We start from the raw sequence: 25,922 nt of genomic DNA on the forward strand, positions 1-25,922 counted from the left end.
TTGGCCGCCGTAGGACAATAGACCACCACCAGCTCCGAATCCACGATCCGCTCGCGAACATAGTGATACTGAACCTCAATGTGCTTCGTACGAGCATGAAACACCGGGTTCTTAGCCAGAGCAAGAGCACTCTGGTTATCCACGCGCAGCTCCGTAGGTCCGGTCTGGGAAAAGCCAATCTCCGCGAGTAAGCGATGGAGCCAAACTGCCTCCATAGCGGTCGAACATAGGGCCCGATACTCAGCCTCTGTAGAAGAAAGTGCCACAGTAGGCTGCTTCTTGCTGCTCCAAGAGACAGCACCAGATCCAAGGGTGAAAGCATAACCTGTAGTGGATCGTCGCGAATCCACATCACCTGCCCAATCAGAATCACTCCATCCAGAAAGGGTAATCCCATCTCCATACATGATCCCAAAGGATCGAGTCCCCTGCAAATAGCGAAGAACCCGCAAGGCCGCCTGCCAGTGATCCTGGGTAGGAGTCTGCATAAAGGAAGACAATAAAGCCACCACAAAGGAGATATCCGGCCGAGTGTGAAGTAGCCAGATAAGAGAGCCGACAAGGCACCTGTAACGGGTGGGATCGGTAAGAGGAACCCCAGCTGTCAAAAGCTTGGACTCAGGGTCCATAGGGCATGAGATAGGCCGACACGCAGCCATATCAAACTCCGAAAGAAGCTCGGAGATGTACCTGTGCTGCGAGATAAAAATGCCCTGTGCCATCTGATAGATCTCCAGACCTAGAAAGAAGTGAAGGATCCCTAGATCCGTCATGTCAAACTCCTGCTGTAGAATGGACCGTGTATGCTCCACCTGCTGAGTGTCACTCCCTGTAATGATAAGATCATCCACATACAAGATGAGGAACACCGAAAGAGAATCCACAACCCGTAAGTAGAGGTTGGGATCATAAGCCGAGCGCGCAAAGCCACTCTGTAGAAAGAAGCAGTCAATCCGCTGGTACCAAGCACGAGGAGCCTGCTTTAGGCCATAAAGAGCCTTCCGCAGCCTGTAGACATGATCCTCCTTCCCCTGCACAAGAAAACCAGGAGGCTGTGAAACATAAATCTCCTCCTCAAGAACGCCATTCAGAAAAGCAGACTTGACGTCCATCTGATAGACAGGCCAACGGTGGTGAGCAGCAAGAGCCAAAAGCACTCGGATGGTGGACATCCTAGCTGTAGGAGCAAAAGTCTCAAAGTAATCCAACCCTGCACATTGAGCAAAACCCTTGGCAACAAGCCTAGCTTTATGCTTATCCAAGGAGCCATCTGCAAGATATTTGGTCTTAAAGACCCATTTCACACCAATCACCTTCCGTTTCGCGGGACGCGGTACAAGCTCCCACGTATGGTTTCGCTCGATGGAGTCGAGCTCGGCTTGCATAGCCTGTCTCTAAATATCCTGTGCAAGAGCCTCCTCCACAGTGGAAGGCTCGGAATCCTGAAGAATCTGTGACATAAGAGCATAGTTCACACATAGTGAACTGTCCCGCTGGGCCTGTAAACGGGCTGATCGACGAGGACCTATAGAAGAAGCAGGAAAGTGAGTAACACCTGAATCCTGCATGAGCCGGCGATACCACAAAGGAATCCTGAGAGACTCCTTCTGTGAGGGAGACCGGGGGGTCTCCGAAACCTGTAAAGCACCCAAATCGGAGAGGAACTCCCCCTCACTGAGTGAAGGTAGATCCTCCGCATCTGAAGAAGGCTGTATATCCCGTGAAGATCCCGAAGTGGCGGTAGAAGAGCTCGTAGAAGACGAAGGCACATCCACCAAAGGGGAAAGGGAAGCCGAAGGAGGAGGAATAGGGGGGGTGCTAAGGGTAATCCTGGAAGGAAGTGAAGGGAGAGAAGGTGGGGGGGGGGGGGGAGGGGGGGGTCCGGAGATGATGAAGAAACATCGGAAATAGAACCATCAATCGGATCCTCAGAGGCCGAAGCCTCATCAAAGATCACATCCCTGCTCACCTCAACCTGCCGCGTCGTCGGGTCGTAGAGCCAATATCCCTTCGTGGTCATACTATAACCAACGAAGATAAGCTTTCTCGACTTAGAGTCGAACTTCGTCTTCCTCTTCTTCTTGTCCACATGGACAAAAGCATCGCACCCAAAGATGCGAAAATGGGACACGGAAGGCTTCTTTCCAAAGAAAGCCTCATATGGAGTCATGTCCTGTAACGCCGAAGTCAGAGAGCGGTTGCGAATATGCACCGCTGTAGCCACCGCCTCACCCCAAAGGAAATGAGGAAGACTCCTATGCTCCAGCATAGATCGGGCCATCTCAATCATGGTCCGATTCGCACGCTCCACCACACCATTCTCTGATGGTGTGTTCGGATGGGAATACTCCACCCGAATACCATGATCCCTGCAAAACTGAGAGAAAAGGTGAGAAGTGAACTCTCCACCGTGATCAGCTCGAACACCACGAACCTTGGAAGTTGTTTGGGTCTCCACAAACACCTGCCACCCATAGAAACGGGAGTACGCCTCGCTCTTGTACTCCAAGAAATAAGGCCACACATAACGACTAAAGTCGTCCACAATCAGCATCAAATACTTGGCCTTCCCAAGGGAGGCCGTGCCCATAGGTCCGCAAAGGTCGGTATGAACCAACTCAAGCGGAGAAGTAGCCCTCCTAGAAGCAACCTGCGGGTGAGGCTGCCGGTGTTGCTTGCCCCTCAAGCAGCTAGGGCACAAAGTGTGAAGAGAAGGGAAATCAGGAAGTCCCTCCACCATCTTCCTCCTAGAAGCCCAGCGAAGAGAATCGAGGTTCAAATGACCATACCGAGCATGCCAGAGCAGCCCAAGCTCATGGGAAGTCCGCGCAGCCAAGGCTGTGAGCGTATAAAGCCCACCCTCCTGTGTACCTGTCCAAAGAGCATCACCTGTAGAAGCATCCTCCATTGTGACTGCATCCTGAGTAAAAATGACTCGGGTACCTAACTGAGTAAGACCATGCACAGATAATAGGTTAAAACCCAAATCAGGCACATAGAGAACTTTGACGGAGGAAGACCGCCTGTCAGAAAACATAGGTAAAGTCCCCACTCCATGAACAGGAACTGTAGAATTGTCACCAATGGTGACTGTACCCCCTCTGGAACGAAGATCCTGAAGCCAATCCTGACGGAAGGTCATATGTGAAGATGCTCCACTGTCGACGAGCCAAGGCTTCTCCTGTGTGGTAGAAGCTAGGGCAGTGTCTTCCTCAACAAAGAGATGCACAAATGCAGATTATGTTGTGGCTGGGGCCGCCTTCGAGTCCTTCTCCTTAGGCTTCAAATGGGGATACTTCTGCCAACACTTCTCCTCGGGATGAGTGCCCTTCCCACAATGGGGACACTTGGGCTTCTTCTCCTTCGCATCCTTCTTGTCTTCCTCCTTCTTGTCCTTGGACTTCTCCTTCTTTTGTTTCTTCTTCTTGCCACCACCTGTGGCAGCCGTAAATGCCTTGGTGGAGCCACTGGCTCCCACCTCTTTGAGTCGCTCGTCATGCTCCAAGACAAGCGGGGAAAGCTCCTCCCATAGGAGAGTCTCACGAGTTCTCGTAGTGATGAGGCTGGTGTAGAAGACATCATAACGAGGTGATGGCAGCTGAGTCAACAGAATCATCGCCATATCCTCAGACGATATCAGACGACCAAGAGAGGCTAGCTCGCCTCGCATATCCTCCATCTTCGTGATGTGCGTCTTCATGGAAGAAAAACCATCAAGACTGAGCATCCGCAACTTCTTCTCCAGGGAAATCTTGTGGGCAAATGTCTTGTGCTGATACAAAGACGCAAGCTTTGTCCATACTTCCGCCGCGGTCTTTAACCTGTGAACATGTACAAGAACAGAATCATGGAGACTCATAAAAAGAAAGGAACGGGCTCGAGAGTTGAGCCTATCCCATAAGGCTGCACGGTCCATAGAGGTGCCATCGGACGAATCCACGGGGGGTCGTACGATGGGCGAAGAAACAAGCTCCCATAGATCAAAGGTATCAAGGATACAAGCCACCTTGCATGACCATAGGGAGTAGTTGGAACCATCCAACTTGTCTTCCTTCGGAAAGGAAGGGAGAATCGGCACCTGGATAGAGGGAATCAAGGAAGGCATCCGCACAGTTGATGCAGTCTTCACTGAAGAAACCTTCGCAGTAGATGGAACCCTCTGAGATGCATGGACTGAAGAAGGACAAGTGCGAGGAGGGTCTTCCCGATGTCGAACTTCACGATAGTCCCGCCTCCGCTCAGAGGAATGATGAGAAAGAAGCTCATCCTCTGAGTCTTCAAAGCCTAAAAACTGGTAAGACATCTTCCAATCTGCAAAATACCAAAGAAAGTTGTGCCGCTGACGAAATAGGACCAGCAATGTGGTCACCAACCACAAAGACGCAGGCAGAGAGTGCCTACAAACACCTGGATCTGCAAAACGCAAATAGATCTGATGTCGAACACCAGAATCGAGACCACCAGCACCGGGAACAAGCCCAGACAGAGGTCGCCTGCAGGATAGGAGCAGCCGGGGTAGAAGCGACCTGCAAAACAGCAAAACGCAGGCTGTAGGAAGGTCGCCCTGCAGCAGAAGAGGTCGCCTGGCAGCAAACGCAGGGTTGCTGCGTCACTGGATGACGTGGCAGCCCCTGTGTACAGCAAACGCAGGCTGTACAGCCTTCTGATGCAGTCGCCTGGCTGGGATGGACCTGTTGGCAGCCGCCTGAAGGAATCGCCTAGCTGTTGAGGAACTGTGGGCAGCAGCAGTAAGGTATTTCTCTCGTCCTCCGTGCTCTCAATCAGGCGATGATACCATGTGAGAGTGCGCAGCGAAAGAAGAACACGAACACAGAGGAGAGGAGAGAGAGGAAGCAGAGAATGAAGGAAGAAAGTCTGCACTGACTGAGATGAATGCTGAATACAATGGAATGGACAGAACAGTCCCTGCACGCAGCCCGGAGCGTCAGTGAGGGAACCAGGACAGACTGGAAGCAGAGGCAGCACCAATGCCGGAGACGGAGACGGAGGGAGCAGTGCTGTACCTGCAGAGCATGAATACTGGACTGACTGGGGGGGCTGCTATAAATAGCCCCCAGCCAGCAAACTGGCCGACCAGCCAAACTGGCCGACCTGGCCAGATTTGGCCGACCAGCCAGATCTGGCCGACTATGGCCAGATCTGATCCGACTGCCCAAAATAATGGGCAGTCAGCCCAGAAACAGCCCAGATTGGGCTGTAAAATGCCCAAGGCTGCATGCTAACAAAAGCAGCCCAAAAACACACTGACAGAGCTCCTCTGTCTCCTGTCAGACTCTGACAGGAGCTCACAACCAGGAGATGACAGACTGAGACTGAATAAGAGCAGGCTAACACCTCTTAGGCATGTTTGCATTGCCACACCTGTTCTCATCAATGTATCCCCATCAAGGAAACCGTGAAACATGTTTCACTGGCACTTAAACGCCTAAATGTTTCACTAAAACACGAAATGCCTAGAATGAAATAGTTGACTGAAACAAGATTTTTAAATGAAAATCAATTGTTTTTTTGTGCTTTTCTAAGAGCTTTCAAATACTCTACATATGTATGATAGACATCATTTATTGAAATGAAAGGGTTGTGTAAGTTGCAACTCATTATTTATAGTCTTCCAATGCTACCTTCCATCTTCACTCTCATTTGGTGCCCTCATTGATGCCTTGGGTTGTGTGTAGGGACTCATCAATCCTCTTTTGTATTCAAATTTCATTCAGCTTAGTGCAGAGTTTCTCCTTTCATTCTCTTCTTTCATTGCGGTCTCTCTTTTCCCTTCTCTCTCTCTATGTTCGTGTTTCCTCTCCCATTGTGCACTCTCACACCATCACCCATCATCTCCAATGGTTCCCTCATACCTCCCATCCCTTTTAAAGAGAGACGGTCTTGGAGCTGCATCTATGGACTCCCTAGCCCTTCTTGTTTCAGAGGAACATTCCCATGATCATGAGGAGCTCTTTCAAAAACTATAATCTATGTCGAGCATTTCCTTCATGCAATAGCCACTTTTCTTCATCATCAAGCTACCATCCCTTGCTACTAGCATGCCCATACCCTAACCCTTGGTCCATGATGTTCTTAGGGCAGTTTTCGACGCCTTCCATAGCTCCTCGCTGTTGTCTCAATCAGGCCAAAGGCTTGGGTCCCCCATTCTCGACCGGACATCATTAGAGTGACCCATTCAAAGCATCTCCCATTGGCCTATGGTGGCCTCCCATTTCATTGCTCTTTTTTCTAGAGAGGGGATCATACTCATGGGCTGATTATCATCATTGTAAGACTTCCTCAACCGTGGCACTCTTCCTTCCAAACAAAGGTTTTAAAGCCCCATCGTTAAGCTGAAAAACCTCAATCACCAATTAAACAAGGTGAATTACCAATTAGACCTTAACTAGATCTTTAAAACAGCCCCAAAACTCAAAAATTACCAAAGTTTGTGTCCCATAAGCAAACACCCAAGCTTTGGGAGAATCTACTTTATAAATAAGAGGCAGCTCAGTCACTTAGCGTCACCCTATTTTGCAGATTGCTCCACTAGTTGGCACCCTTTTCACTATTATCTACACCCCTTGCCAGGTGGAAACCTCAGTTCATGTTTTTGTCCACCAGCCAAGCTCCCTATTGAGCCTCCATCCACTCTTGTGTTCACTGATCACACCCTGATTCAAATTGTTTGGAGCTGTTGCACACTTGGCAACTGTTGAGCAGCCTGCATTTTCTGCACAATCTGTCCGTAGAGCAGTTGAGATCAGCTGTTAGCCTGTTGCCCAACCTTCAGCACCCTGCACTTTCAGCCTGCAGCTCCCACCCCGATCTTCTATTGCCTTCAAGAGCTATCCAATGCATTGTTGCTGCTACATCACAAATCAATCTACATCAGTTTCAGCCCTGTGTTTTTGGGACAGGGCAGCCTGCACTACTTTTCTCAACCATTTACAGCAGCTGGTCAGTTGCCAAAGGTTGCCTACTGCATTTCAGGATCCATTCAAAGTACGACACTCTCTCTACTTCATCTCTACCTCAGTCCATTCTAAGACATGGAGGTTCCAAGTTTTGTATTCACTCTTGCATGGTGGGTCTGCGACATTCATTCTTCAATGATTCTTCCTACACTCTTTTAAGTTTCTCTTCTCCTTTGAGTTCTACCGTTCTATCATTGTGTTTTGTCATACACTTTGTGCTATATTTTGTGCTCCAATATTTCTTTACATGGTATTAGAGCTAGGTACTCGTTGAAGAAACCTAAGCCTTGATTTGAAAGCTCGACATCAAAGACAAGAAAGGACTCTAAAGGGAATATGGCTTTAAAAATCTCCAACATGACCTCCCAAGAAGGAACAAGAAAGGTATTCACCTATCACTCCAAGGGGGTACAAAAAAAGGGGGGATAACACTAACTCCTAGGGATAGTACAAGACATATCGGATCTACCGAGCCAACTATGGTCAGGGTTTCAAGTTCCATTACCTCCTTCTTCAACACCTTATGGTATTCCAAATCCTATTCCTACTTTCCCATTCTATCCACCTTACCCCTCTTATTAGACACCTCAAAGTCTTCACACCTAATATGCATCTGCAAAGAAAGCTTTCATTGACAAGACTCTTTTCAACAGCTCTAATTATATTACATGGTCTAATTTGATGAAGCATCTTCTAGACTCTCAAAACTTGTGAAACTTAGTGCAAGATCTAGAACCCCAACCAAACCCTCACTTTGCTTCTCTAGAGGTTGTCTGTGTTAGACTACCTATTTTAGTCTTGTCAGTCTATCATCTCCTGGTTATAAGCTCCTATTAGAGTTTGACGGAGACATAGGAGCTCTGGTAGTTTAGGTGCATTTTCTACAGTTGTTAGCTTCATGTGTGCATTCCTAGGTCAATTTCTGCTTTCCACAATTTGCCTACACCTACCGGACATTGTCATTGTCATTTGGGATTTTTTGGGAACCCCCTATTTTTTCTCGCATTCTCCAAGGTCAAGGCAGCTTCTCGGCAAATCCAGTGATGTGACAAATAATCTGGCACAAAACACAAAGCTAAGAAGTCCTTGGCTGAGCTGGGCAAGTTGTAGGCAACTGAACCACAGTTGTGCGGGGTGGAAGAGAGTCATTTAAAGGCGAGCAGGTGGTTGCTGCAGAAAACACAGTATTCCTTCAGAATATTCAACTGGTGGAGGTTGAGATTTGGGCCACGATGTAACTGTGGCATTTTCAACATCACCAATCAGTGCTGCACCTTTTTCAGTCTCCCAAGTCCCCATCTGCACACAGTCCAATATTGCTGCTTGCTGCATTTTTCAACAGTTCCAGTAGGAAATGCAGCTTAACACTTGCATTTTCGGTAGACGCTGCTGTTTCAGCATGTTCCAGCTTATTCCAAGTGCTGGCCACCTAGTCTCGGCCCTCACCACCAACCTTTCCCCCCAGCACCCTAAAATCAGGTCAGGACTACTGCAAATTCCAACATACCTTCCGTTAGCACCCTCCAACAAAAAAGAGCTGGTGTTCTAATCAAAAGAAGCCCAGGCATACGATATCACAAGGTCATGCACTTAGTTACAAGACAATGTAATGCATAAAAGGAGCAATGAGGGCAATGTAAAGAATGTCGATGATGATAACAATTGCGCAAGTGTTGCCCCAAAGCAAGCATCCAATGTACAATCACAAGTACACACCAAGAGTATAGTACCAACCAAGAGCGAGTAACAATGCTGGATCATGTGGGAGTGCCAAGTGGGGTGCCTTTATATAGGCTACAAAGACATAAGACTCGATAGAGTCACCACATGTAAGACCCATGAGAATTCACTATGGACAGCCCCAAAATCTCCCCCCAAGATCCAACCTGCACAAGAGCCACAACACAAGCTATACCAACAATAAAGAACATAAAGGGGATGGACACCCCAGTTGTAGCACCTAATGCCCCCCCCCAAAAAGCCTACGGCCAATAGTGTAACAAATCACAATCACATGCCAAAAGTTGGTGTCCCATACCACCAACCCACACCGTCCTGGCCAAAGATGTAGCCAAGAGAAAGCATTGCATATGATTAGTCAATCTACTGCCACTCTTACTATGACTACCATCTAAATTTTCCCAACCCCAAACTAAACTAAACACCCTACCTATGCTATTGAAATTTTTATCTTGATAGAATTTTGTCCTAAGATTTCCTGGTGCTGCCTCACTTATGTGGTAGCAAGAATTTGTTGACACAACGGGTTTACTAGCAATTTCTCAAGCGCTCTGGAAAAATTTTGAGCAGGTGTGGTAGGAGAATATGACTCTCTAGGCCCAAGCTCAACAAAAAAGAAGGTAGAACTCTAGAAGCAATAATAAAGGCATGGTGTGCAAATGATGGCTCTAGGATTCCCTATCAGACTGCAGCGGTGCGGAAGCGTAGGACTGAGAGAGAGAGAACGCAGAGAGAGAAGGGAGAGAAAGAGACAGTGGACAATGAAGATCTGCTGTATAAAGAATGCTGAATACAAAGATATACACGGGCGCAGTGCGCTGGACTGCGTGTCTCCACCTCGACGATGCGACCTGCTGTCCACCTCGAAGTCTGCTGCAGTCTGCACTGTCTGCTGTCTGAAATCTGTGAACAGAGACAGAGACTGCGCGTCACCGGTCTGTAATCTGCGTCAGAGAAGAAGTGTGTCCAGACTGCTGAAAGTGTCGACTATAAATAGCCGAAATCTGCCAGGAAATAGGTGCCAGAAATACCCTGTCGGCAGCATTTAATGCAGCCGACTGACTGTACAGGTCGGACTGCCACGTGGCAGTCCGACTGTGCAGTCCGACTACACTCTGCCTATCCGACTGCACAGCGATCTGATCTCTAACACCCCCTCTTAGAGCCTGGGCAGGGCAGAAGCCTGAGGGATCTGGAATGTCTCCGAAGTAGAGCCTAAGGAAGCGCCTTCGTAAACAAATCCGCAAGATTGTCCTCCGTCTTGCAAGACTCCACAGTGATGGTCTCATCCAGAAGCTTTTCTCGGATGAAGTGGTACTGAATCTCAATGTGCTTCGTCCGGGCATGAAAAACAGGGTTCCTTGCCAAGGCAATGCAACTCTCATTGTCACATCGCAGCAATGTAGGACAAGTCTGGGAGCACCCAAGCTCCTCCAACAATCTCCGAAGCCACACAACCTCGCAGGTGGTGGAAGACGCGGCCCGATACTCCACCTCAGTAGACGAAAGGGCTACCGTGGGCTGCTTCTTGCTACTCCATGAAATAACACCTGCACCCAAAGTAAAGCAGTAACCTGTAGTAGACCGCCTCTGGTCCACGTCACCGGCCCAATCCGAGTCGCTCCAACCTGCAAGTACAAGATCTGACCCATCTGTCCGTGCGGGGTAATGAATCCCCAAATCAAACATCCCCCTCAGATACCGAAGTATCCTCTGAGCAGCCTGCCAATGCACCGTCTTAGGTTCACTCATGAACCCTGCCAAGAGCCCAACAGCAAAACATAGATCAACCCTGGTGTTGAGAAGCCAAATCAAGGACCCAATCAACTGTCGATAGCGGGACGCATCCGCCAAAGGAGAAGCTGAATGGGAGGTGGCCTTCCAGTTCGGATCCATAGGAGTAGAGAGGGCCCGACAGGCTTCCATCTCAAAAGACACCAAGAGCTCCTGTACATATCTCTGTTGGGAGATAAAGATCCCCCTCGGAGACTGATAAATCTCATGTCCTAAAAAGAAATGGAGTAGCCCCAAATCCGTCATCTCGAACGTCCGATGTAAAGCTGACTTTGTCTCCTAGACCTGCTGTGCATCATCACCTGTGACAATCAAATCATCAACATATAATACAAACAGCACACAACCATCCTCGGAAGTGTGAACATACAACTGCGGATCGGCCTTGGACCGCCGATATCCCAACTGAGACTGGAGGAACGAATCAATCTTCTCGTTCCAAGCTCGCGGGGCCTGCTTGAGGCCATACAGGGCCTTCTTCAGCCTGTAGACTTTCCCATCTGAAGAACCAAAGCCAGGAGGCTGCTCCACATAAATCTCCTCCTTCAAATCACCATTCAGGAAGGCCGACTTCACATCCAACTGATAAACAGGCCATCTCCTATGGCCAGCCAAAGCAAGAACAGCTCTAATGGTTGCCATACGAGCTGTGGGGACAAAGGTGTCATGACAGTCAATCCCTGGGCGCTGTGCAAAACCCTTAGCAACAAGGCGAGCCTTGTGCTTATCCAAAGTACCATCACTGAGATATTTGGTCTTGAAGACCCACTTGACTCCAATCACCTTCTTCTTCGGGGGGCATGGCAAAAGTGACCAAGTGCCATTCCTCTCAATAGCCTCCAACTCGGCTTCCATAGCTTTCTTCCATGGGGCGGACTGTAAAGCCTCCTTCACGGGGGTGGGCTCTCGATCCTGCATAACACGGGTCATCAAACAATAGTTGGAGCAAACAAGCTCCGAAGAATATGCCTGGTGCCTCCGTGACCGCCGCGGACCATCCTGCGGTCCCCACTCCTCAGGAACCCCCTCGATCCCTGAATCACGGAGTGTGTCACGGGCCCAACGAGGAGGAGGCCGAACCTCCCCTCGTCGTTCTCCATCAGCAGAAGACTCTGGAATATCAACCGGTGGTAACTCCTCAGAGGTGTCCGGTGGAACAGTAGACTCTGTGTCAGAAACAGAATCATAATCAAAAGGCACGGGCTCCAGTGGAACTGTAGAAGGAGCCCAACTCTCCCCTGGATCTCCAAGAACGGGATGCTCCTCACCCGTTGAAGTAGCCGGAACCTCCACAAGCAGCACATCACGGCTAGTGTACACATCCCGCTTGACGGGATCATACAGTCGGTAGCCTTGGGACTGGGAGCTGTAGCCAACAAATACCTGTTTTCGGGAAGCCGCTTCAAATTTATCACGATAAGCCTTGGAAATGTGAACATAGGCATCACAGCCAAAGACTCGAAAGTAAGAAACATATGGCTTCGCCCCAAAATAAGCCTCAAATGGAGTCATCCCTTCCACGGCCGAAGTAGGGGATCGATTAAGGATGTGGACTGCAGTAGCCACAGCCTCGGTCCACAGAACCTGAGGGGTCTGTCGGTGCTCCATCATGGTGCGCGCCATCTCGATCACACTGCGATTCTTCCATTCAAGAATACCATTTTCTTGAGGAGTATTGGTATTGGCAAACTCCTGGTAAATTCCTCTATCTGCACAAAACCGAGTAAACTCATTAGACACAAATTCACCTCCCTTGTCGGATCGCAAGGTCTTCAACTTCCGGCCTGATTTATTCTCCTCAAAGAGAAGCCAATCCTTGAAGTGCGAGAAAGCTTCTGACTTTAATGCCAAAAAGTAGGCCCATGTCATCCTGCTATAGTCATCCACGATCAGCATGAAGTACGAGCTCCCACGCAAGGACTCATTCCTCATAGGGCCACATAGATCCGTAGATACTAGCTCCATCGGTGAAGTAGACCGCCGTGAAGCTGTGTGGGGAATGGCATCTCTATGCTACTTCCCCCGTATGCAGGAGACACATGGCTGCTGGCTCACCACGATATCCGGCAACCCTCGAACAAGCTGTCCACGTGACGCCTTCCGAAGATAGTCATAGTTCAAGTGACCAAACCTAGCATGCCATAACTCAGACTGTGACTGTGAGGTAAGAAGAAGAGTAGAGAGGGCAGTGGAAGACTTCAGTTTGTAAATGCCGTTCTCCTCATATCCGGATGAGAGAACCTTCCTCGATCCACGATCAAGGACTCGCACAGTAGAACTGTCAAACTCCACCAAAAGACCAAGGGAGCAAATCTTATGAACTGAAAGATGGTACCCTAATCCTGGTACATGCAAAACCTCTGAGGTATGGGTGCCACCTCGTCCATCCGGAATAAGCTGCATCTTACCCCGACCTGCAACAGAAACTGAAGAGCTGTCTCCAATGAGAACCTGCCCACGCAAGGGTCGCAGCTGGGCAACACCATCTGATGAAGGAGTCATGTGCCGTGAGACACCACTATCAACAATCCACTCTCGAGCTTGGGGAGCCGTCATCGCAGCATCAGAAGCATTCGGTGAAGCGTCCTCAATGACAGCTAGATGAAGAAATGCAGCTGATGAGGGTGCAGCCACCGCTCCAGAATCCTTGGTGTCCTTCTTCTTGGTGTCCTTCGAGTCTTTGTCAGGGCAATCCTTCTTCCAATGGCCAATCTTTCCACAAATATGACATGTGGAGTCTTTGTCCTTGTCCTTCTCCTTGTCCTTCTTGGACTTGTTATCCCCCTTCTTCTTCTTTTGGTCCTTCCCCTTCTTCTAAGAGGCTTGACCTGTCAGCGCCTCCGACTTGGAAGCATTCTGTCCCTTTAACTGTTCCTCTTGGTCCAAGACCATAGGAACCAACTCTTCCCAGCGAAGAGTAGACTCTCGCCCCGAAGCAATAAGGGCAGAGTAAAATGTACCGAATCGTGGCGGCGGCAACTGGGACAATAGTGTGATCGCCATGTCTTCGGAGGAAATCGGCTTCCCCGCATTCTGAACCTGCATCTGTAGCTGCCTTAGCTTGTTAATGTGCTCCCGTAGCGAAGAAGACTTATTTACGGACAAGGTCCGCATCTGTACCTCCAAAGAAACCCTCTTCATCAGGGTCATCCGATTGTACATTTGATCAAGCTCCAGCCATATCTCACGAGCCATTGTCAAGTGCTCGATGTGAGCAATCACGGCTGTAGTGCATGATAGAAAGAGAAAGGATCGAATCCTGGCATTCAATTTGTCCCAATGAGACTGGGCCCTGGCTAACTCCGCACGAGCATCGGAAGAGAGTTTGGAATCATCTCTTACCGAGGGCCGGTCAATCTCCTCCTGTACCAACTCCGCCAAATCATAGGACTCAAGGATGGCCAACATCATGACGCGCCAAATGCGGTAGTTGTCGCCGTCGAGCTTCTGATCTGTAGGAAGAGCCGGTAAGACAGGCACCTTCCGGTCCATAATCGCCTGGAACTCCAAGTCCATCTCTGTAGACATCTTCACCTGCAATGCCTTCTCAAACGCAAAAGCAACCCCCTCTGACTGGGTAAACTCAGCCTGCTAAGGCTCTTCCGCGTCCTAAAGCTTCTTCACCCGCCGGAGGCGATGAAAAAGCAAAACCTGCACTTTTAGGCTGAAAACTCAAACTTCCTCCACGTCAAACAGCAGTAAACAGCAACAAATCCACCACCTGTACTCCTTTCCAGTGCGCCCACACTCGTTTCAGCCTCGTTCCAAGTCGCAGCCCTCCTGTCTGCCCTTAAACGCAAAAAACGCAAATTTGTGTCGTGATGGAAACTCCTCTTCAGGTTGATTCTGCGCTCAGTCAGCCCTCAAATACTGCTCTGATACCATGTCAGAGTGCAGCGGTGCGGAAGCGTAGGACTGAGAGAGAGAGAACGCAGAGAGAGAAGGGAGAGAAAGAGATAGTGGACAATGAAGATCTGCTGTATAAAGAATGCTGAATACAAAGATATACACGGGCGCAGTGCGCTGGACTGCGTGTCTCCACCTCGACGATGCGACCTGCTGTCCACCTCGAAGTCTGCTGCAGTCTGCACTGTCTGCTGTCTGAAATCTGTGAACAGAGACAGAGACTGCGCGTCACCGGTCTGTAATCTGCGTCAGAGAAGAAGTGTGTCCAGACTGCTGAAAGTGTCCACTATAAATAGCCGAAATCTGCCAGGAAATAGGCGCCAAAAATACCCTGTCGGCTACATTAAATGCAGCCGACTGACTGTACAGGTCGGACTGCCACGTGGCAATCCAACTGTGCAGTCCGACTACACTCTGCCTGTCCGACTGCACAGCGATCTGATCTCTAACATTCCCATCTTGATTTTCTCATTCAACAAGTCAATTAACTTTGGCAGGTGTGCCCTAGGCACTGGAATAGGTCGGAGGTTCCATGGAATATGAGAAATAGTAAAGATCACCATAGGGACAACAATATCCCGATTCACACATCCAATCTCATGCGAGAAAAAAGCAAACCCTCTTCCATGTCGCTCAAGCATATCCTGAAAGCACTGCTTCTCTAAGAGTAGCATGAAATCACCATTTTCAATTTTTAATTCAACAAGAGTCTCTGCTGAAAATTTATGGCCTATATGCTTTGGATTCCTCAAAATTGGCTGCTTGGTAGCACTCTCTATTTGCTTATCACTGTCAGGTGGAAGCGGTCCAAAACAAATGAGTCAATCATTGGGCCTAAAGTCCAAGAGTGGTGTTCACACAATGATATGCACAAATGGGGGCTTGAGACTTATAAATAGGACTTGACTACCCTAGCCCCAAAGTGTCCCTAATGCATGAGTCACTTTTTACAACCCAAGGTTGTGATTGATGTTGTGGATGCCCCTTTGGATGTCCAACAATGTCCTACTTATAAGACTTAAGCCCCATTTGTGCACATTGTTGTGTGATCACCACTATTGGACTTTAGGCCTGATGGTAGGCGTGTCCATTGTCCACACATTGGGATGATGTGGGTTGGCGGTATGACATGCCAGGGCACAGGATCCCAATGTACAACCACATTAGAATTGGGCTTGAAGGCCACAAGTGGTGATCAAAATGATATGCACAAATGGGCATTGAGTCTTATAAATAAGACTTAGCTGCCCTAACCCTAAAGTGCCCCTAGTGCATTCACACCAGGTCACTTTACAACCCAAGGCTGCTAAGGCCCATCCGCATGTCCAAAGATGTAGCAAGCTCCTTGGGAAAAACCCTAATGTAATTTATATACTAGCATAATACTTTAACACCTATTTATACATAATAAGGTTATGAATACGAAAAGGATATACTGATTGAAATAAATCAAGGCATACTATAACCATGATTGCTCCAAACTTGCACAAACTAGATATCCCTCAAAGACGGTACAAGAACTCTCCTCCATGATGAACAATGAGATGAAGAAACAACTCCCTACAAGTAGTAGCTTACCAATATCCAAGATAGCCGAAGCAAAGCTATGAAAGTCCTCAAAAGGCCATCCAAGCATAAAGCACACACTCCTTGAGTGAGTGTTAGATATGTTTGGTGAGTGCATTAGTTGCCACCTCTTAAACACCATTTTGCATAATCCCCCCCCCCCCTCCCTTTCATCATGTGGACTAGGAAGCGATGGCCATGATCTGAGGAGAATGCTAAATTCGCAAAAGACACCCCATCATTAATGAATCCTCCAATGAACACTAATGAGGCCGTTGTCTAATGAAAGCCCCTCTAAAAATATGCCAAAAATAGATCCAACTAAATCTACCCTAGAATATGTACTTTCACCACTCTTGTACACCTTACTTACACCAAAAACTCATTGGCAAAGTGTACTACATTACTAATGCTATTTTGAAATGCATGTGCCTATGCATGATCCTAATGACCAATACTGTAACTGTAAGATACAAAACACCTAGTCCAAATTGTGAGTCATGTCCATTTAGTCTCCTTGTCCATGAAATACTCCACTATGGGCACCACAAAGAGCACCTAATAAGAGAGACCCAAAACCCACATAGCATGAGCCTCCAAGTCTTCAAGAACTTCCAAGGAATTCTCGTGGCCAATATTCCTCCTTTTCAAGTACATCTCTAGCTTTGTACCTCAAATCATGCTAAAGAAATCCCTAAGTATAAGCCATATTATCAATGCAAAACTTTTATGAGGCTAATGATTTTCAATTGGTAAGCCATGAGAGCTTGATTTATGAATGGCATAGGTGAATGCCTGGAGAATGTAGTGTCAATTGCTCCAACCAATAATAGAAAACATTCTAGTATCGAAAGTTATGGCCTAGCCATCAAAACTTGGGCTCACAATATGAGGTTGTGGGTTCAAGTTTTACTAGGTGCTTCCTTGATTGGACGCCTCTATTCACATGGTACTCAAACATTGTTGGTCTTCCTTGGTAGGTTTACTAAGGCAGAGGGTCCCGATGCAATCAAGCTCTATTATTCATTCAACTTGCAAGCTACCCTGTTTGCACACAGGAGCATGGGTAGCTTGTTTAGGCATTTTCTTATGGTGATCATGGTGTTTCTTTAGGCATTTATTGTTGCCCGACTTGCTGCTAATTATGGCATATTTTTATCCTATTTATTCTAGGGCTCCCTCCGTACTTTCATAGCATCACCTACAAGGTCTGTGGAGAGAGGGGGCCGGTGACAATGCCTATGACCCAGTGACTCATGTTGTACACGTCATTCTTGTGTTTGGTATATGGATTCCATTTCCCGAGCATTCTTCTAAGTTCTCTTCTTTGCAATGTTCTTTTGTGTTGTTCTCTTTTGTTCTTGCGTTCAGCAGTTTATTACAGCATCTATTTATGCTTCCATTGCTGCATCCACTTCTGACACAATATCAGATCTATTTATGCTTCCATTGCTGCATCCACTTCTGACACGGTATCAAATTTCCCAATCAAGGTTCTTGCTGCTGTTTTCTACTATTTCAGGTCTGAGTTTTGGCTTTTCTACTGCTGATTGGGCCTGTTCTTGACTGCTGCAACTGATTTACAGCCTAGGCAACCATCTTCTAATGATTTATGGCCTGTTTCCATCAGCATTTTTCAAACTGCCATCTGTATTTTCAGTTTTTGGGATTGTTTTAGGGATGGGGACCTGATCCTGACCCTTCCACATCAGTGTTTTGACTGTTTGTCCTTGTGCAAGGCTTGGTGACAGCGTTTTAGGTTGAATCTGGCTATTCTTGGCTTGTATTTTCACTTTATCCACTATGTGTGAACTCTTCGTACAATCTCTGCTCTTGGTTTGGTTGTACTCTCCCTCCCCTCCTCTTCTTTCTATTCTTTTCTATTCCTATCCTCTCCAATGGCTCCCCCTTGTTGCTCCACTGATGACAGATTACACAACCCTAATTACCTAACCTGAAGTGCTATTATGAAGGCATGGTTTGTGAAGAAGCGCTCATGGTACGTGGTGTCTAGAGTTTTCAAGCGTCCTATGCCTCCCACTCCTAAGAGAGGGTGTTAGCAGTCCAAACAACTCGTGTAAGTCTATGTTATCTCAAGCATGGCTAGCTTATTTAGGCATTTTCTTAAGGTCGTTATGGTGTTTATTAGGGCATTTATTGCTGGCCAACCTGCTGCTATTTATGGCATATTTTTGTCATAATTATTATGGGGCTCCCTCCACACTTTCCTATCATCACCTACAGGGTCTGTGTGTTGAGAAACCCTTCACTCTTCACCCGCAGTTTGCGTTTTTTGCGTTTCTGCGTTCTCCGTTTAGGGTTTGCAGCCCCAAAAAGGGGCACCATCCTAGACTCACTATGCCTATTTATAGGCCACTCTCTCATTCATTCCTCACGATTGATTCATTCAGTCCGTCACCTCTTCTCTCCAACCTCTCCACTACCCTCACACCCCTTCAGGAGGACATTGCGGTTCATGGTTCGTGGTTTGTAGCTGTCTTCATCATCTTCCTTGTGCTACAACACCCTTATTCCCTTGTATCACATTCACTCCATGATTCGGAACTTCATCATTCCATTCATCAGAGTTTCTTCTCTCTTCTCTTCTCTACTCCATGTTTGCCGAGTTCACTCCGTGTTCCTCCCCGCAAACCCTACTGTCTCACTGGTACATCATCTTTTGACATGGTATCAGAGCCAGATTTGCTCAAACACTGGCAAAGATCCTCCACTCCAGAAGGCAAAGACCAATGGCGGGTTCGGCATCCACTTCTCTTCTTCTTTCGCTGCATCAAAATCTCGTTTTTGCAGGTTTCACGTGTTTTCAGCTTGCTGCCCACACCCCTTTCGCGGAGGACATCGCAGTCTCAGCTGTCCCTTGCTGTTATCTACAATCTAGCACCTGTTTCCAAACTTTTACCCGCAATTTGCAGCTGTTTACAACAGAACGACTATTGCTGATCACTCTCCATTCAGAAAACAATCTCGTTTTTGCAAATTTCAGGTATTTCAGCTCGTTGCCCACACCCCAAACGCGGAGGACATCGCGGTCCAAGCTAGCCATTGCTGTCTACAACCGTTTGGAACCTGTTTCCAGCCTATCACACACTGTTCGGAGCTGATTTCAACATATTGACTGCTGCTGCTGTTTTTTCCTGCGTTTTTAGTTTTTCTCTCTCCTGCAAGCTATCCTGCCTGCATTTTTAGTCTTTCTCTCACCTGCTACTTGCGTTTTTAGTCTCGCTCCTCACTTGCGTTTTTCTACTGGTTGTAACCTCTTACTGTTGGTCACATCCTCCTCCCACTGGCAACTCACTTCCAGCCCTTCCACTACCCTCTCACCCCTTGAGGCGAACATTGCGGTTCGTGCTTCACACTCCCCTCATACCCCTTGAGGCGGACATTGCGGTTCGTGGTTCATGGTGGCTGACCTCTTCCTTCTTTAGCAAGCCACACCAGTACCATAGCATCTCCCCCGACAGATTGCCCTTCTATTGGGTGTTCCTATTGCGGCACGACCAGTCATCCCATCGAAGGCTGTCGACTTCGACCTTTGCTCCCCACCCCCCCGGAGTATATGCATCTTCCACCAAGCAGTCCTTGTGCCACCTCGCATTTCTGGGCCACAGAGATCATTCTGCATCGGCTATCAAAGTACTATGCTCAAGGCAATAAGACGCATTCGATGCGCACTAAGTCCTTTCCAACACATGGAAGATCGATTGGTGCTACGACCTCCTGGAGATCGTCGCGATGCCAGCGGCAGTCTTCTCCCACCTATTTTCGAGTACAGTGGCTTCCACGACCTAGGGATCTACAGTCCACTACATCGAGAGATAGTGATTGTTTGATACCGTCTCCTCATCAGTCCGCTCCTTCGAGAGACAATGACTGCTCGACTCCTTCCTTTTCTTCGGCTACCCAGTCCGCTCCACTAAGAGACAGCGACTATTGCCCACCTCTTGCTCATTCTAAGCCCCACCCTTCCCCACCCTCGACTACTTAGGTTCGAGAGGCTACCTCTGGGAGCTCTTTGGCACCCCAGATACCTTCTTCCACATGACCGGTGGCACTTCCTTCATCATCAAACATTTCGAAGTCCGTAATCGATGAGTTTTTGGATTCCCTATCTACTTCAGAGGGGGATGTTATTTCTTTGCCCTCAAAGGGGGCATCTACTTCTTCGACTTCAACAGGGGCCCCTCCACCTCCCACATCAAAGGGGGAACCTACTCCACATGACGTTCTTCACCCATCCTCTACTTTCTTGGGGTGGCTGTCTTTGACCAATCATCTCTTCTACAAATACCCAGGATCTTCAGGTACCACCTAGATCGGGACCTCGGAGATTCAGCCGCGACTTGGTGACGAGGCCTTCGTATTCCTTCCAGCATGGATGCACGGAGGTAGTGGCTTCTCTCCCGAGGTTGCGTTTCGGATTCTCAAGTTCACTCTATCTACTGTTTTTTACTGCAAGTTCCCTTTGCAGTGGAAATCTTGGATCTTAGGGATCCTCTACATCTTCCTCCTCTTCTTCTTGCCTTCATCCCTTGGTCAGCATGGATCCACCTCCTGAGATCGGGTACGGGCATATCCTTATGGTTCTCGACACCACACGAAGTCTGACATTCCTCCTATGCATTGCATGTTTTCATTATCTTTGTACTAGGGCACTTGGGCAAGTGAACAATTTTCCTACGAAGGACATTGTCCAAGTGGCACTTGCTGCATGAGCATTCTTCAGCATGTAGCATTGCATCTCCACCTCACTCTTCTCTTGTTTCCCTTTTCGGGACCTGAGAGGGCGTGTTAAGAAACTCTTCACCCTTCACCCGTAGTTTGCATTTTTGCGTTTCTGCGTTCTACGTTTAGGGTTTGCAACCCCAAAAAGGGGCGCCATCCTAGACTCACTATGCCTATTTATAGGCCACTCTCTCATTCATTCCTCACGGCTAATTCATTCAGTCCGTCACCTCCTCTCCAGTCTCTCCGCTACCCTCACACCCCTTCACGAGGACATTGCGGTTCGTGGTTCGTGGTTCGTGGCTGTCTTCATCATCTTCCTTGTGCTACAGCACCCTTATTCCCTTGTATCACATTCACTCCATGATTCGGAACTTCATCATTCCATTCATCAGAGTTTCTTCTCTCTTCTCTTCTCTACACCATGTTTGTCGAGTTCACTCCGTGTTCCTCCCCGCAAACCCTATTGTCTCACTGGTACGTCATCTTTTGACACTATGGAGAGAGAAAGACAAAGCGACTTACTATTGTACGCATCATTCTCACATTTGGCATATGGGATTCCATTTCCCAAGCACTCTTCTGAGTTCTCTTCTTTGCAATGTTCTTTTATGTTTTTCTCTTCTATTCTTACGTTCAGCAATTCATTACAACATCTATTTATGCTTCCATTGCTACATCCACTTCTAACAGCTTACCCGATCTCTTGGCTAGTATTTGGAGAGGAGGCGATGGGCAAATCATACTAGTCAATATCATAAAAAGCAAGCAGCAAGGCTCTCCTTAGCATCAATAACCATTATGCAATGATGACACAAAATGCAAGTTCCCAATACTCCAAGGACCCAAAATGCAAGGTGCAATGTTCATACACCAAGAGTTCAAGACAATTTGCCTTGAAGCACGCATCTACTAGCTGCCAATTTGTATTAGTTTAGCATTTATGGTCCAAGATACAATGTTTTGACCAAGACAAGCAACTAGCATCAAAACCCCATGGTAGACAAAAAGACACAATTTTAATATGCAAGTGCTAGCTCATGCATTAGATGTTAGCAATCTAGTCAACCCATGAGTGAGTCTAGGCACAAGCTTCAATGGGCCAAGCATTCTAGATATTTTAGGTATTTTTTATGTGCCATTTTTATGGTGTTTTCAGCATTTATTGCTAGCTGACTTGATCGTTTTCCAAGCATATTGTTTGCCTATTTATTTTGCTCCCTCCTCCACAATCTTGTCATTCGTCACTTGCATATTCCAATGCAAGCCTTGTTGGAGAGAGGGAGCTAGTGCCAGTGTCCACGCAGCCCACCACTGTTGTACACGACCATCTCGCGTTTGGTATATGGATTCCATTTCCCGAGCATATCTCCGAGTTCTCCCTTTGCAGTGTTCGTTTGTTTTTTTATGTTTTCTCTTTCTTGTGTTGTGCAATCTATTACAACAAACTTCTACACTTCCATCGCTATACCCACTTCTGACATAAGATGGATACACTACTCTAAGTTGCTTGAGCTCCTAGACAAAATTTTTACACACATGTATTAGTTCACACATAACATGAATACACTAGTCTATGCTGCTCGAGCTCCTTGCTACAGATGCTTGCTATGCTTGCCCATTCTAGATGCATCGATCACGCTCATATTTGATGGGAAACCTCGTGATGTATTACTAAGTGGAAGTAGATGTAGTAGCTCTTGCATGACCAAAAAAGTAATAAAATTCTTGTACATGTACCTTTTTCCTTGCATCAACAACATGTGATGTGTTTTTTTTTTTAAGTAACTTATTGAAGCAGTTCAAATTTCAAAGTTCAAACCTCTCATCCAGTGTTTCCAGCCAACAACATAAAGTCAAACTATACATTTGGCTCACTCGGCAACCTGTTAGTGTGCTACCTACAAATTTCTAAAGGCACATCTATGAGATTGGTCTTGAAATGAGGATAGAGCACACGTGTAATTACTAAGTTCTATCCCAAATAGCCTATAGATGAAAATGCCCAAAGATGATTACATGATTAACCTTTAAGTACATATATTGAAAGATGATCTACCATGGATACACTATGAAGGACCATTCAAGGATGATTGGCCTTGTGTACAATGTGACGGTTGGCCAGGCCCTAACAGACAATTGGCCTAAAGAGATCATTCTAATCAAGCATTCAGGAACGATTAGCTCTGATTGAGAACAATATATACACAAGAGTGGACATGGAGACTATGGCTTCAAGTGTTTGGATCAGCCATGAGGCAATTCAGCTTCAGTAAAAATTCTCAACTTGAAACTGTGAGATGTGCTTGACACTTTACTTTGTGTGCAGTTTTCAAGATACAAACCTTGCCTGAAATTTTCTTGCACATGCAAAAATAGACTTTTGACTAATCATGAATGATGTATAAACTTTGATTTGTGACTAAACCTGTCTGTCTAGGTTTTGTGACTATATAGTATCTACTCATGCACTTACTTTTGATTTTTAATAAACTCGGTTTTGGAGGTCAAAGGTTTGGCTTAATTCTGAACTCAACTCAAAACAACAAGAGTCCTCTGGAAGTATTGCAATGAGGATGAATGGTAGCTTTGAGAGAGATTGTCACACTTGTCATGTGAGCATTATTTTCTCCTCCTTTTTGAGATAATGTGAACTTACTGCAGCTTTTGGTTATTTCTGAATTGTCAATTCTCATTTCAGAGTGGTGGAACAAGAGTCTAGAAAACCATCATCACCAAATGTGCTACTTCTATAAGCATTTAATTAAGACCAACATCATAAGACAAATCTGAAACATCTCATGCTTGGCCAATTAAGTACTCTTTCACATTTCTTGCCTTAATCTATGCACTAAGTTACATGGACATACCTGTACTGTCAAACCTCCAAGAAAAGCATATGTTTCAGAAATTAAACCCTGAAATAGAATGAGTGCTTACTCTTGTAGACCTTATACGTAAACTGCTGCAAATCCAAAAAAACCATATTTCACAGTCTGGAGTGCAGACAAGAATTGCCAAACTCGATCCTGGGTCTCCAAATTTCTCCCTGACACAGTCACCATCCTTTGATTACTTAACACTGCTTTTGGCAATGACCGGCCATGGGCCATACTTCTCAGTCAACCAATTTGCATTCACTACAGTTCCTGTCGAGCCTTTTGATCTCTAGGAGAAGAGTGTACCACTCTTTTTGCATGTGTATGCAGAAGAATGGCATTGGAAAAAGCCCTAAATCTCTCTCTCTCTCTCTCTCTCTCTCTCTCTCTCTCTCTCTCTCTCATATTGATGTGCATCTCTCGGCTGGGAAGGATTACGGTTTTGTGGATAAGAAGCAAGATCATTGTTCAGCTGGTAAAGGTGGCACTAGAGAGTGAGCGCAGTGAGAGGTTCAGGAATTGAGAAGATGACTGGTAAATAATGCATATCGCTTTTACAGACGAGAACTATTTCTAAAGCAAAGAAACGCCATCCCAGGAAGTGGTTGAAATGAAGATGAAACTCTGAAATATGACAGAGGACTAGTACAGCAAATATTGATAGGAATGATTGAAGACTCTTTGAGGGCAGCCATGAGATCATAAGCATGAGGCATATTGGGCTGATGTGGACTACAAGGCTATATAACGAATGCTTGAGGTATACAGAGGGTGCTCTCCTGAAGCCTAGAAGTTGTTGATTATATAAAGATCACTCTTGTACGCGCTCAACCCCTTCTCTCTCCTCTCTCTCTCTCTCTCTCTGTCTCTCGTCATCGTAACTGCTTGAAAGGATTACAAAAACCTCAACTCTCTGAATCTTCGTTCTGCCAAGGCAGGCATTACCCAGGACACATGCTCTCACACCATGCCACCATGTAATAATTGGTAAACAACATGAGAGAAGTATAACTAGGTCTGCAAGCCTTGCAGGCATGGTTACAAACAGGCTTGACCTTTCATCAGAAATCTCAGCTCTCTTTCTTATGCAACTGATATTCTGGAGGAAGAATCAAACACACAATACACAGGAGCATGGAAAAATGGCATCACCATGACTGAGTCGTCCAGCTCCCCATCCTCCAAGTCTGGATTCCGGTGCTTTCTATGCCTATTTTCGTCCATCACCATGTGCTCTGTTGAGTGCCCATCATCCTGCTGGGAATTACAGGTAACCATGAATGTGGCAGGTTCTTCTTTGCAAACCTTTTCTTGTTCAAGTTCACCATTTTCTGCCTCTCTGTCTGTCAAAGGCGGCTGTGCTAGTGGATCTGTTGGCATGTGACCCTTTTGGTTCTCTTCTGAGCAACTTTGAGTAGGCTGTACAGCCCCATTACTAGACCTGTCACTAGGCCCAACAGGCTCATTGAGCCCTTGTTGGTGTATTTCCTGCTCATCCTCTTCTGCAAACTCCTCTCCGTCAGCTTCCAGCTCGTCTTCTGATCCAATGTCATAGTCTGATCCTTCGAAATCAACAAGCTCTTCGTCTTTCAACTCCGCATCATCTGTAAACTCACTTGCCATGCTTAAACAGGCCGGCTCAGGGAAACATCATTGCGAAAGCCCGGCCATTACTGCGCAGCAAGGAGCTACCGGTTTGCACCTGGTTTTATAATGTCCACCAAGGGGCAGACCATTACTGTATGCGCTCTCCTCCAAACTGCGGCCTTGGCGGTAGAAATGATGCCAAGTACGCCATTGATAGATCGGGGAGCTCTGCTTTGCTGCTGCGAAGGATGGAAGACTGAGGAGGGGGGGCGATATGAAGCCCTACCCGTAACGAAAATGCGCGCGTGCGAGGGCCGCCTTATTAGCTACCGTGCAGGAAGCTGCAGCTACAGCTTTTGATATAGGATCGCGGGAAGACGGCGTGGCACAAGCCCTTTGAAGTGCTTTCGATAGCGATGCAACCATGGAGTCCTGCGCGCATTCAGGCCCCGTGTGTGACACCGCCCGCCCCCGCTACCCTGGTTACAAATATATTAACGTTCCATAAATTTCGAAACATTAACGTTCGTTCAAATGAATGGTGATAATAAATTTGCAATACTAATTATATAGGCCCTCCAAAAGAAGACTTTGGCAACCACTTACCGAAGCGAATCCAATGAAGCAACAATTGGTACCATCAAGAAGTTGCACAAGAAAACTTTGATAGCCTCCAATTAGCGAAGCGAATCCAATGAAGCAACAATCGGCACCATCAAGAAGTTGCCAC

General features: G+C 47.0%; 1 protein-coding gene across 4 annotated transcripts in view; it reads right to left on the reverse strand.

The window, feature by feature from the left end:
* The window catches only part of LOC148022286 (uncharacterized), a 47,449-nt gene extending 21,791 nt beyond the window's left edge, over positions 1 to 25,658 (reverse strand). For all 4 annotated transcript variants that reach the window (XM_087697916.1, XM_087697915.1, XM_087697913.1 and 1 more), the window contains exon 1: positions 24,758 to 25,658. In XM_087697916.1, coding sequence (XP_087554042.1) covers positions 24,758 to 25,228 — 471 coding nt within the window. In that variant the 5' untranslated portion in view covers positions 25,229 to 25,658. The remainder of the gene's footprint in view (positions 1 to 24,757) is intronic.
* Between the last annotated feature and the right edge of the window lie 264 nt (positions 25,659 to 25,922).

Source organism: Lygodium microphyllum, chromosome 17 (assembly GCF_053477565.2).
Source record: "Lygodium microphyllum isolate KBCC chromosome 17, Lygodium_microphyllum_v1.1.10, whole genome shotgun sequence".
NCBI lineage: Eukaryota > Viridiplantae > Streptophyta > Polypodiopsida > Schizaeales > Lygodiaceae > Lygodium > Lygodium microphyllum.